The sequence below is a fragment of the Selaginella moellendorffii genome, unplaced genomic scaffold (assembly GCF_000143415.4).
Source record: "Selaginella moellendorffii unplaced genomic scaffold, v1.0 SELMOscaffold_40, whole genome shotgun sequence".
Taxonomy (NCBI): Eukaryota; Viridiplantae; Streptophyta; class Lycopodiopsida; order Selaginellales; family Selaginellaceae; genus Selaginella; species Selaginella moellendorffii.
In genome coordinates this window covers 1,634,341-1,646,984 of record NW_003314301.1, presented here as the reverse complement: position 1 = coordinate 1,646,984, position 12,644 = coordinate 1,634,341, and the positions used below count along the sequence as shown (strand labels likewise).

The 12,644-nt window shown below is 46.4% G+C and overlaps 6 protein-coding genes across 7 annotated transcripts; 3 read left to right on the top strand and 3 right to left on the bottom strand.

Annotated features, from left to right (window-relative positions):
- Positions 1 to 348: 348 nt before the first annotated feature.
- Positions 349 to 1,972, top strand: LOC112349625 (cytochrome P450 71A1-like). The gene is made up of 2 exons (XM_024684366.1): positions 349 to 1,212; positions 1,264 to 1,972. The coding sequence occupies exons 1-2, from the start codon at positions 349 to 351 to the stop codon at positions 1,879 to 1,881; spliced, it is 1,482 nt and encodes a 493-aa protein (XP_024540134.1). The 3' UTR covers positions 1,882 to 1,972.
- A 391-nt stretch (positions 1,973 to 2,363) lies between these two features.
- Positions 2,364 to 4,833, bottom strand: LOC112349624 (pentatricopeptide repeat-containing protein At4g02750-like). Its single transcript, XM_024684365.1, has 2 exons — positions 2,565 to 4,833; positions 2,364 to 2,511 (listed from the first exon to the last, which is right to left on the bottom strand). Exon 1 carries the CDS (start codon positions 4,809 to 4,811, stop codon positions 3,105 to 3,107), a length of 1,707 nt encoding a protein of 568 aa, XP_024540133.1. The 5' UTR covers positions 4,812 to 4,833; the 3' UTR covers positions 2,364 to 2,511; positions 2,565 to 3,104.
- Positions 4,834 to 8,130: 3,297 nt separating this feature from the next.
- Positions 8,131 to 9,141, top strand: LOC112349600 (germin-like protein 5-1). The gene has a single exon (XM_024684299.1). The coding sequence runs from the start codon at positions 8,320 to 8,322 to the stop codon at positions 8,953 to 8,955; it is 636 nt and encodes a 211-aa protein (XP_024540067.1). The 5' UTR covers positions 8,131 to 8,319; the 3' UTR covers positions 8,956 to 9,141.
- LOC112349595 lies at positions 8,975 to 9,478 on the bottom strand. The gene is made up of 3 exons (XM_024684274.1): positions 9,222 to 9,478; positions 9,030 to 9,155; positions 8,975 to 8,997 (listed from the first exon to the last, which is right to left on the bottom strand). Exons 1-3 carry the CDS (start codon positions 9,457 to 9,459, stop codon positions 8,975 to 8,977), a joined length of 387 nt encoding a protein of 128 aa, XP_024540042.1. The 5' UTR covers positions 9,460 to 9,478.
- Positions 9,479 to 9,503: 25 nt separating this feature from the next.
- LOC9634131 (U3 small nucleolar RNA-associated protein 6 homolog) lies at positions 9,504 to 12,536 on the bottom strand. Of its 2 annotated transcripts, XR_002993436.1 has the most exons (8): positions 12,121 to 12,536; positions 11,562 to 12,065; positions 11,120 to 11,506; positions 10,894 to 11,066; positions 10,657 to 10,843; positions 10,498 to 10,607; positions 10,334 to 10,453; positions 9,504 to 10,274 (listed from the first exon to the last, which is right to left on the bottom strand). XR_002993436.1 is itself a non-coding variant. In XM_002979204.2 (7 exons), exons 1-6 carry the CDS (start codon positions 12,520 to 12,522, stop codon positions 10,506 to 10,508), a joined length of 1,755 nt encoding a protein of 584 aa, XP_002979250.1. In that variant the 5' UTR covers positions 12,523 to 12,536; the 3' UTR covers positions 9,504 to 10,453; positions 10,498 to 10,505. The 2 variants fall into 2 exon arrangements, 1 of the variants encoding a protein (XP_002979250.1); XM_002979204.2 differs by having other exon boundaries at positions 9,504 to 10,453.
- Positions 9,702 to 10,340, top strand: LOC112349594 (germin-like protein subfamily T member 1). Its single transcript, XM_024684273.1, has one exon. It carries the CDS (start codon positions 9,702 to 9,704, stop codon positions 10,338 to 10,340), a length of 639 nt encoding a protein of 212 aa, XP_024540041.1.
- Positions 12,537 to 12,644: the final 108 nt, after the last annotated feature.

Here is a 12,644-nt window from a genome sequence, read left to right as displayed (position 1 = left end):
TTTCTATAAATAATATTTAGGATCAAACAAGATTAACACAAAGGGCATAATAGTAAAAGTGTTTGGTAAACATACTTTTTAAAAAAGTGTTTACTCTAAATTGGGCCTTCCATTATTAAAATATGACAGAATATGTAATGTAAAATATAATGTATTCATGTTTAAAGCCATTGCAGTGCCTGATGGTCTGTCACAATTGGGATCCTACAAAAGATATTGAAAGTGACGATTCATATAATAACTACATATAATAACTTAGGTATATACTTATATACTTGTTGCAAGATACCTATCCAGTATATTCCAATCTGTATACATAAAGAACTAAGCTTACTTCCACATGCCAGTATGCTAGAAATGATACTTACAATTGTGCTCACGCTTGCTCTCATACTAGTTGTGCTCTTGTGTACTAACAAGCGAAATCAAAGTCTTCCACCATCTCCAAGAGCGCTGCCCATCATAGGCCACATTCATTTGGTAGGAAAGAAACTTCCGCATGAGTATCTTTTCCAGCTTGCAAAGCAGCATGGAGGGCTCATGTACCTGCAGCTGGGGAGAATCAAGACACTAGTAGCTTCGACACCAGCTGCTGCAGAAGAAGTTCTCAAGACTCATGACCGTGAATTTGCTTCCAGGCCTGCAAACTCAGCAGCCAAGTATTTTGGGTACGAGGCGACGGATTTGGTATGGGCTCCTTACGGTGATCACTGGAGGCATTTGAGGAAGATTTGCACTCTTGAGTTTTTCATTACAAAGCGCGTGCAGATGTTCCAGCCCGTGCGGAAGCTGGAAATGTCCATGCTCATCACGGAACTTGTGGAAGCATGCAGCCAGAGAAGACCTGTAGATCTGACTTCCAGGTTTTTCCAATTCGCCTTCAACACCATGAGCCGCATGGTGTTGAACAAGAGCATTTCGGACGCCTCAGGTAGTGAATCTGAAAAGCTGAAAGAATTCCTCAACAACCTCAATGAAGCCTCCAAAGTTGGGAATGGTCTGCAAATCGGGGATCTTATCCCATGCCTCAGCTGGGCTGATCCCAAAGTCTTCAGGATCAAGTGGCTCCAAACGCAACTGGTGAACTACCTTGGAGAGCAACTTCAAGAGCACAAGAAAACCCGGGAGTCTCATCACGAGGTGAAGGATTTCATGGACGTTTTGATTGCTGGTGGAGTTCTAGATGATACCAGAATCAAGGCGTTGACTTCGGTAAGACATGGGAGAAGTTTGAAGTACTAACTGGTTGTTTTCGCATCTCAGGATATGCTTGCAGCAGGTACAGACGCCATCGCAGTCACAATGGATTGGGCTCTGGCCGAGCTCATGAGAAATCCCGAGTTAATGCAAGAAGTAAAACAAGAACTGGAGGAGATTGTTGGAAGTAATGGTACCGTGGAGGAGGAGCATATCCCAAAGCTCGAGTTTCTGCAGGCCATAGTCAAAGAAACACTTCGCTTACATCCTCCGGCACCTTTGCTAGCTCCTCATGAATCCGTGGAATCTTGTAACATCTGGGGATACAACATTCCTGCAGGAACAGGGCTGCTGGTTAATGCGTATGCTCTTGGAAGAGATGAATCTACTTGGAGCGAGGCCAACAAGTTTAATCCCAAACGCTTTCTGGAGACAAAGTCTGATGTGCAAGTCACAGGTCAGAACTTCGAGCTGATACCCTTTGGATCAGGCCGAAGAATGTGTCCCGCATTGAACATGGGTCTCACTATGGTGCACTATGCTCTGGCTACAATGCTGCACACATTTGAGTGGAGCCTCCCAGATGGAAAGGACGAGGTCAATATGAAAGCTTACTTTGGCATTGTTTTAATCAGAGAAGAACCCCTAATGCTCGTCCCACGACTGGCAAAATCATGTCCTTGATTCAGCAGCCAACAAGAGAGGTTGTTTTGTTTTAATAAGAAGCGGCAATCCCACTTAGCTCTAATTGAAATTTTAATGGGTGATTCATTAACATGGAGATGGATGTAGTGCTGCTCCTTGGTCAGCCACTAGGAACTAGAGCAGTGTCAAGACTCGATAGTGTTTCTCCCAAACCAGCCAGTTCTTTCTCGTTTGGCGATATATAAGCGAGGACACTAAACAGTTTCGTCCGCAGTACTTTCTTCTCCTGATCAAGTTTCCAGGAGAAACACTTGACCCCGGAATGGATCTCACAATTCTCATCCAAGCAGCACCGGCTGTGTTGCTGGATGCCAACCTCACTCCCGAGTCACTGGAAACCGCTTGCAAGTGTAAGTGGTTATCCAATTCTCATAGATCATCAATTGCTAACGGAGAAACTCCAGTGGCGAAGCAAGCAAATGTTCCAGTGTGGTTCGAGCCAGCATCAGTTTCCACTATCGTCAGGGCTGTAACGTAATAATTCATGAGCTACGACTCACAAAAAGGCTTTTTTTTTTTTGGTTTTCTCCACTGCGAGCAAAACGAAGAGAGAGCTACTACCGTTTGTCGGTAAGCCCAGAGCCTTCCAGTGATCCACCACAGCATTTCCTAGGAAGAAATCCGAAGTTTAGAAGACTTGGAAAGATCATTGCCTCCTTTACCATCTATGTCGTCCCCTACGACACTGATGAGAACGAAGGCGAGTTTGGCCATGCACTCGGCCGCATTTCTCGCAACTCCGGCCTGCAATAATCACCAAAAAGACAAGCTTTTCAGTGGAGATTTTTGTTTTGAGATCTTTTGATCGGGAGGGACCTGGCCGACGACTGTTGAATGGATTGCACCCGGCGACAAAAGTGTCGCCATGATAGAAGAAAACAAAGTCAGTAGTAGCGCAAGGAGAAGCGAGTTTATACTCACCGTCGTTGCAACTTAAAGATGGCGAGCTCTGAAACGCGGCTGCGCCCCGTCTCCATTCTCCGAAAGCTTTGGAAAGGAGATCCAACTGGCTTACTCCTCGCCCCGGGAGTGGATGTTTGCGAGCAAGACGTAGACGGCAGCGGATCGAGCTCCATCACCCAGTCACCACCCACATCCACACCGCTGCTACCCAACAGAGTCGCCCACGCCACTGGATCCGGGTGGAAGGGCATATCTCGGATCAAGTCCTCGGCTTGCTCGGCCATGGCTGCTCGTCCCAGTCAGTCGATCACACACATGTAGTGCGTGGGAGCCGACTGGTAGTCTCGCTGGAGGAGCGACTTAAAGCTCCACCTCGCGGTTTCCAGCATCCCACCATGGCTGCACGCCGACAGCAAGCTCACAAACGTGATTTCGTCCGGCTCCACGCCCTCCACATTCATCACTCGAAACAGCTCCACCGCCTCGGGGTTGTGGCCGTTCTGTGCATACGCCGCCACCATCGCGTTCCAGGACACGAGCTCCTCCTGCTTGCAGCCATGACGCTTCTGCTGCTGCTGCTGCTGCTGCATGGACACGAAGATCTCCCAAGCTCGATCCAGCCGGCCGCATTTGCCATACATGCTCAGCAACGCATTGCCAACTTTGTCCGAGCAGCCAGCAGCCAAGCCTTCGTGAATCTCTGTCCCGTGCCGGATAGAGGACATGTTGCCGCACGCATCTAAGACCTCGATATAAGTTACTTCGCTTCCTCTCAGTCCTTCCACGTCCATTGTGGCAAAGAGATCCAGTGCTTGCCTGGGATACCCGCTGAGGGCATAGCCCGTGATCGCAGCATTCCAAGCCGGGACGTCTCGGCAAGGTATCCTGTCCAGCACCGTTCGAGCTCCTGCCATGTCTCCGTTGTTGGCATACGCCGCCACCATAGCCGTCCACACAACCACGTCCTTCTTGTCCGGAATGCTCGAGAAGACTTGCATGGCTTTCTGGACGTGACCAAGCTGACCATACGCGGCGATCATCCCAGTCCAAGTCAGTAGATTCCTGGTGGCCATCCTGTCAAAGAGAGATCTTGCGTCGTCGAGCAGACCATTACGAGGAAAGGCGTGGATCATGGCATTGCAGCACACAAGGTCCGGCTCGGGTGTTTTCGCAAACAAGTCCAGTGCTTCGTCTACGCAGTCGTTCTGGGCGTAGGCCTGGATCATGGAATTCCACGAGACCACGTCGCGATGCGGCATTCTTTCGAAGCAAAGTCTCGCCTCCTTCACGTTTCCAGCTCGGGCGTGGGCCGTCACCATCGCAGTAAAAGTTAGAACGTCTCTCGCGAGAATCGCCTCTTCAAACACCACCTTTGCGTCTCGCATCAGCCCCGCACTCCCGAGCGCAAGTATCATCTCATTGCACGACACCGCATCCCGGCGAGGCATCCTTGAAAACGAGGCTTGCGCTTCTGCCAAGCATCCTCCTTGCGAGAATGCAACCACCAACGCAGCCCAGGAAACACCATTCCGGAAGCTCATCCCATCGAACCAGGCTTTGGCAGCCCTCGTGTCCCCGTACTGGGCATGAGCTATGATCATGGAATTCCAGGCCATGTCGTTGTGTTGTGGCATCTTTCCGGCAAAGCCAACCGCCTCATCGAGATCTTCCAGATGCACAAGCACCTGAAGCATAGCAGTCCAAGAAACTACGTTCCGAACGGGCATTGTGTGGAACAAGTTGGCGGCTTTGCCCAGATAACCCTTCTGAGCAAACGCGGTCAGCATACCCGTCCAGGACACCACATTCTTGTCGCGAGTGCTCTCAAACAAAAGCCACGCTTCGTCGAGAAACCCACTGCGGCAGTAAGCCTGCACCATTGCGTTCCACGAGATGGTGCTTCGTTCTAGCATATCGTCGAACAAAGCCTTTGCCTTCTTAAGATGCCCGTTCTGGGTATGTGCTGATATCACAACGTTCCAGGACACAACGTCCCACACGGGCATTGCATCAAACACCTTCTTTGCTTTTAAAACGGCGCCACCCTGAAATCACGCGGTCATGAGCCCCGTCCACGAGAACAAATCACGCCGGGCAGACACTATCATCGTCTCAAACAAGCGCTGGGCATCGTCAGGTTGCCCAGTTCGGGCATATGCTGCAATGAGAGCATTCGAGGCGTACGTGCTCTTGTGTGGCATCTGCTCAAACAGCTGCCTCGCCTCGTCAATCCATCCGCTGTCGATGTAGCCCTTGATCATGGCATTCCACGAGACCGTATCAAACACGAGACGCGATGCGTCAAACAAATCCCTCGTGTAGCTCATGCAGCCGTTGCGGACGAGCGCCGCGATCATCATGTTGTAGGAGAAGGAATTGGGCTGCTGGATGCTGCGGAAAACCACCGCGGCATCCTCCACGCTCCCGCAAGCGCCATACATTTGCACGAGCAGATTGGCCAGGAACTTGTCCCGTCTCACATCCCTCCCGCTCGCCACGATCTGCGAATGCAGCCGCCTCGCATCGCAGAGCACACCCGAGCTCGTGCATTCCCGGATCAGAAGCTCGATCGGCAGCGCCAGGCATTCCTCCCGCGCCAAGTTCTTGCCGCGCATTTGGTTGAAAATTAGGGTTCTAGCGCGTTTGTCCAACGTGGCGGATATGGCTGCTATGACGACTGGATTGTCTTGGGCACGGCCAGGTACTACGAGCTGTAGTGTGAGGCAGGGAATCAGCATTGCCCTTGGCACTGGCATTGGATGCCTGCAATTGAGAGTGTGATTCCTCAGCAGTGGTCTCCAAATTTCTTGGCTGCCCAGTAGTAGCACTCTCACATAGCATGGCCAACTCAGATGGGGAGAAAATTATATATAATAATAGTAAATAGTATATATTAAGAACACTATTATCTTTGAAAAGTCCATAAATCATAAAAAAAACTCCAATCATACCAAAGAAATTACAAAGATCATGCATTGTCGAAAGTATAGGCCAATTAACCACAACCTATAAGATCAACTCTCAATTCATACATTGAAATAAAATGTTTGAGATATTCAATCTCCTCTAAAAAAACTCACACTTGGAGCTTGTGGTCCTTTAAAAGCTGCAAAACATTTCGCACATAGATTTCATGTTCCTTCACTGAAGAGTTGAACATCAGGATATTATCAAAATAATTAATTGCAACTTTCCTAAGTAAGGTTGTAGAATTTAATTCATTAATCTCTAAAAAGTTACAAGAGCATTTGTTAAATCAAATGGCATCACCAAAAACTTGTAATGACCTGTCTTTGTCCAGAATATGGTTTTTAGAACATCTTCTAGCTTGACATAAATATGATGATATCCTTACCTTAAATCAATTTTCAAAAAATATTAAACATCATGAAAAACAATCGAGCAAATCATTGATACTAGAGATTAGAAACATATTCTTCACTATTTTATCATTTAATTTGTAATTCACGCAAAGATGCTATATACTATTTTTCTTCTTGACCATCATTATTGGAGCAGCCAAGGAGACTTACTTATCCACAACCACCACTTCCGAAGGTACTCATAGGGTTACTTATTAATCTCCTCATCTTCAACATGACTAATATGAGTTGGTTGTTACTAATAAAGAGTAGCTTTAGGAACTAAGTTAATCTCATGCTGAATTTCACGTTTATGAGGCAAGCCATCAAGTAACTTATTTGGAAATATGTCATGGAACTCCTCTTGAATGTAATTCATTCAAGCCCCATACCCATGAACGTACTCTAAATTAGATATGATCATATTAGAAAGAAATGGGTACATTATGAAAGAACTAGCTATCTCATGCATGCAAGTCACCAATTCCAAAGCAATAATCAATAGAGTATCATTATTATCTATTTTGACAATCTCTTTTATAGTGTCACTAACTTTGATATATAGAACATTACACTCCTAATCAATCCTTCACTTTCTATCATAAAACCATTCCTTCCTAAGAATAACATCTATGCGACCAAAATCTATAATTTAGAATAAAGGATGGTCAAGAATCCCCTTAACTATTAAGGGAGTAGTCAAAGCTTATTCATCGTAAACACGAGTGCTATGTCTATTTGCTATAACTACTTTATAGATTATTAAACACTTTTTCATAAGAAAATTAAGTTTCTTCACCACTTTGGAGCTCAAAAAGTTGTATATAGCACTTGGATTATAAATAATACTAACAACATTACCCTGAATATGCCTTTTAGCCTTCACAAGTTGATTGCATATAGAACTATTGAGCTCTATAGAGTTGATATGAACTCAAAACTTAGATTCTTGAACTTTTGCCACAAGATGTGGAAAAGTCACCACAACAAATGCCTAAGCCATATCCATGATAAATTCCACTATATTCACATTAACATTCTTTGATCCTTTCACAAGAGGACAATCCTTGCCATGATGTTTAGCCTTGTGATAATGAAAACAATTGCCCTCTATGTTGTCTTTCTTTTGCTGGTCCAAATAATTTTTTTTAACTTCATTCCCATTTCTACTTTTTGAGCCTTGATAGAGCAATGGATGTTTCTTCCCCGAATATTAAGCATTTGTGGGTTAGTCATCATGTTGACTACCCTATAGACCATCCTGTTGATTACTTTATAAACTATCCCATTGACTAGAGTTTAAATCTAGGTTATAGAATATTCTCAGAATATTCCTGTGGTTTGTCTTGACACATACCATCACCCATTCTAACATTGGGTTACATCTTTGCGTACAGTTCTCTGAATGCATTTAATAATGATATTATTTGCATCAGGTAAAACACAAGACTTTGAATCTCAAAGTTTCTAGAAACACGCTTCCGTCTTGTACTCAATCCTTATAAATAATCAGTGACTCGAGAAAAAGATCAAAGAAAAGACTTGGTGAATTTTTTATTTTATGTTTCAAGAGCCATTGTTTATATTGCATTTCCAAGTGGAGGGGCATATGAGACACAAGAGGAGGCAGCAAGGTTTAAGAAAACTATAATTTCACTCTCTAATTATAATAGGTTTGTGACCAGACCTATGACCAAGCAGTTATTAGGTTCTTTGGCAAGGTTAAAGCACTCAACTTTGCATATGAGGACTACACTGACAAGATGGCATAGGTGATTTTTGTTTGCATGTCTTGATTAAGAACCATTTACTTTTAAGACAACACAGTGGATCACCTTGTGCAAGGATGAGTTCATTCAGTATATATGGAACTCTACATGGTCAGGACATGAAAAGAGAACTTATTTAATTTGAAGGTTAATACATATTTTGATTTATTTTTTATTTTACAATTAAATGTATATTTTCGTATGGGCTACTAATATTAATTGTAAACGTACAGTTCTCTGAATGCATTTAATAATGATAATATTTGCATCAGGTAAAACACGAGACTTTGAATCTCAAAGTTTCTAGAAACACGCTTCCGTCTCGTACTCAATCCTTATAAATAATCAGTGACTCGAGAAAAAGATCAAAGAAAAACCTGGACATGGCGCTGCTCTCGCTTGTTCTTTCCTTGCTCGCTGCCACAGCAATCTTAGCAGCCGACCCCGATCCTGTGCAAGATTTCTGTGTCGCCGACCTGGATTCCTCCACCAGTGTCAATGGAGCAGCCTGCTTGACAACAGCATCAGCGCGCGAGGACAACTTTACCTCCACTGTTCTTCGCAACGTCCAGCCAGTGCGTACTCCAGGAGGATTTGTGGCATCCCGAGTCACAGTACCGCAGCTTCCAGCTCTCAACACCCAGGGTTTGTCTGTGAATCGTGTAGATCTCGGCCCCGGAGGAGTAAACACACCCCACGTCCATCCGCGAGCCACCGAGCTCATCTACATCATGGAGGGAACCGTCCAGGCCGGCTTTGTGGACACCACCAACAAGCTCTTCCTCAAGACGCTCCAGAAGGGCGATCTCTTTGTTGTCCCTCGAGGCCTCGTCCACTTCCAGTGGAATGTTGGAGCCACTCCTGCAACAATTTTCGCCACGTTTAACAGCCAGAATCCAGGAGTGGAGCGCTTGGAGATTACTCTGTTTGGTTCTGGGATCCCAGATGCCGTGCTCGCTGCATCCTTCAGGCTCAATCAGTCCGTCATTAACGAGCTCAAGCACAAGTTTACTCCCTGATGGTAAGGAAAAGCTTGTGTTAGAACAGATAAAGTAGAGATCCTCACCAAGAAGTACGTCGCTGTGGACTCTACCATTCAATATCTTCTTGTCGGTCAAAGCTGTCAGCGTGTATATTTTGTGACAAAAACACGCGCTTTTGAATTTGCGTCCTTGTGCTATATAATAGCTGTTGTCTTGATCTAATAGACGCGGGATCTCTGTTCAAACAAATGCTGTAAGACCAGAAAGCCTCGCATTGTCGAAGTACTATAAGCATGAAGTACCCGATAGTTTCGGCGGCGGCTCGCAGATGCGCAGGGAAGCTTCTCCGCGCGAAGAATGACGTAGGCCCCAAGACTTTCCGCCCCACGCCTTTGCTTCCCGGCCTAGAGACGGCTGGACTAGCTTGGCGCTGACGCTGTCATTCCAGTTGATGAATTGATGGTTGGCTTCGTCCATGAAGGTTGGCGGCACGGTTTCTCTCAAACTCTTGGCGCCAGAATCCCCGACGTAGAGAACCATACCTCCAACTTGACTACCTTTACTTGATGTTAAGAATCCGAGCGTTGCACGGATAGCGACTTGTATCAAAGTTTTGTCAGCACAAGTACATTGACAAAGATTACTGGAGCAAAGTTGAAATGAAGTGTCGACTCCGCATCCCACGTTGGAACTAGTCTTTCATGTTCGAATTAGTCTTCCAGGTTGGAACTAGTCTTTCACCTTGGAAATAAAAGGGACCTGATCTAGATCTTTGCAGCAGCATGGACCGTGTGGCTACTTCTCTCCTGCTTGCTTGCTCTCTGTTGTTAGTATCCGTCCTGGCCAGTGACCCGGATCCTCTTCAAAACCTGTGTGTTGCAGATCTCAACTCCACGGTCTCCATTAATGGCTTCGCTTGTAAGAAAACGGTGTCCGAGGAAGACTTCATCTCGCGTCTTCTAAGTTCTGTCCAGCCCGTCACTACTCCTGACGTGTTCGTTGTCACCCTCCTCAACGTCGAACAGTTTCCAGGCCTCAACACCGCCGGGATAAGTCTCGCCCGGGGTGAAATGGGACCTGGAGCTGTAAATTCCCCACACGTCCATCCACGCTCAACCGAAGTTTTCTTCCTTCTCGAAGGTAAGGTTCAGGCGGGATTTGTGTCCAGCAATAACCTCTTCTCGAGAACACTCGAAAAGGGGAACGTCTTCGTCTTTCCCAGAGGCCTTGTCCATTTTCAGATTAACTTGGACGATGCGCACCCGGCTCAATTCCTGGCTGTGTTTAACAGCCAGAATCCTGGTGCTGAGCGGCTGGGTTCTACGCTTTTCGGCTCAGGTATCTCCGACGAAGTTCTGAAAAAATCCTTCAAACTCAACGAGCAGACAATATCCCAACTTCGGAAGGAGTTTACCGGCTAAATCCGCCATTCTTGTATTACTCTTGTTAGATGTTTGCAGTCTAGTCTAGCTCAACCATAAGAGCTTCTGCAAAACAGCTCCAGATTTGGTTTCTCACCTTTGTTTGCTTGCATCTGCAAGGTTATGTCAAACAAGTGGATAAAATTTACGAACCAACCTCATGAGTCATGCAAACAAAAGCTGGTGTCTTTGTATAAACAAAGACGGGTCACTTAATGTCTTTTTCGCTCGGAAGTACACGGTACTTGCATTAGAAGCATTCCCAACCTGGTCAAAAGTTTTGATATCGGGAGATTAAGTAAATGATATCTAGTACCTTCTTTTCCAAAGCACAGTAATCCAACCAAATGCCAACATCTTCTCTACCATATATTTCAAGCGCAGCGTCGAAAAGCCTCCGCATGCATTTTACTGCTTCTTGATCACCAAGTGCTCCTCTTTCAGCCTCGAGGCCAATGCATCGCTTGAATAAATAAAGACTTGGACCTGGTAGCACCAAAAATCTGAAAGGAAGTGTTGGTTCCTAGCCGGAAACCGTTGGATCAAAGTGTACCTATTGTAGAGCTGCCGAGCCTTTTCAACACCGTCGAAATGTAAGAACCAGCTTACTGCAGACCAAGCGACAGCACCAAGTTCCTGGCCGCCACCTTTGCCCCCGAGAGCAGTTTCCAGATGCCGTAGTATTATGTCAAGGTAAGTGTCCATTCCGGAAAAATACTCCAAAGCCTGCCGGGAGAAAACTGTCAGCGCTAAAGCATACAGGATAACAATAAAAATACCATTTTCCAGATGTCCTTTCCCTCTGAGGCCTGGACTAACTGCAAGGCTTTCAAAAACAGCTTAGAAATGTCAGCCATCTGTAAACCGCCGTGTTGAATCTCCAACGTAAGCCTCAACACCCATAGCCTGGAGCTTGAACGTAATGGACCGTTGCAGAATTGCTCAGTAAGGGCCCTTGCCCTGTCTAGGAAGCCATTTCTCGTCAGCAAGCGAACGTGACCTTCCAAAAAGTTTATGCTCGCACAAACTTCTTCACCACGGTCATAGAGCTCAAGAAGGGACTCAGGAACTCGCTTGTCTCCAGAATCCAGCAATCCCTCGAGAAACTTTGCATACAGCTCATACATCCGAGCCGACGAAACAACACCCACTGCTTCTTCATAAACCTGTGAAATAGATGGTAAGAAGATGTGATGCCACCGCAAGACAGATCGCACTGACCTTCACAGCATCCTTCCAAGAGCTTGTTGTCTGGAATTTATACTTTCCTTTCCAGTCCCAGCAATTCTCGTCCTTCGGGAAGTCCCTCGTCATACTTGCGTAGATCTCGTTTGCGATAGTCGACTTCACCAGCGCAAACCGGTCAAGAACTTCGACGAACCTTTGCCGAAACCTTGCACTGGATGGAACCGCAACAATGGCATTCTTAAATATCACCCACGCCAGCTTCACGCTCAAATCACTCTCTCGTTGCTCCTTTCCAGCGTCGATCTCTTCGGACTCGATGCCCAGCACCAGCATTCGCGACTTTAGCTTTTGAGCGTAAGAGAGTTCCATGCGGAAGTACTCGAGCCACAGATCCTCTGAGTGAGGACACATCCTAAGTCCTCTTTGCATGAGCGCTCGAGCAGCAGAGACGTCGAGATTGTGCTCAAAGTCCCAGGACGCGGCATACATCCACAATCCTGGGATATTGGGATGAAGCTGGAGAGCTCTTGCCAGCACCTGTAAGAATGCGGAGATAAGTAAAGAGCTACAAATGATAAACACGATCGCTCACCCGACGCATTTGCTTGGGAGAATGTTTCCTGCAATACTCCAAGAATTTCAGCCACAAGCTCATGTCGCTACCAAATCTCGCCACTGCGCGCTTGTAAATGCTGATAATCCTGATCGCGCTTGCCCCATCGGACATATGCCCGCTCCATCTCTTCCCGGCGGCATTCAAATCCCTAACCACGACCTTCTTTCGCAGCCGTCGCAGCGATTCCAGCTTCGTCTCGTAATCCACATACCGCAAGAAATCGTCCCGGATCCTCGACGGCCGCTTGAGATGATACTCGAATTCCCTCCGCCGGCGCACGACCTCCTTGATCTCCGAGCGCGTAAAGAGGCCCCATTTCTCTAGATCCTCGAGCTCCGGGAGCATGCGCTCGAGGTAGGCATTGACGGTGTCCGCCATCGCTCCCCAAAACCCTAAACCTTCAAGAGATAAATTTTAGGGTTCTTGGAGTGGTCTCTTTCACGAAATTTTTTTTTTTTCTTATGTTGAAGCTCTGGCTATGGCGGGCAATTTTACTTGCC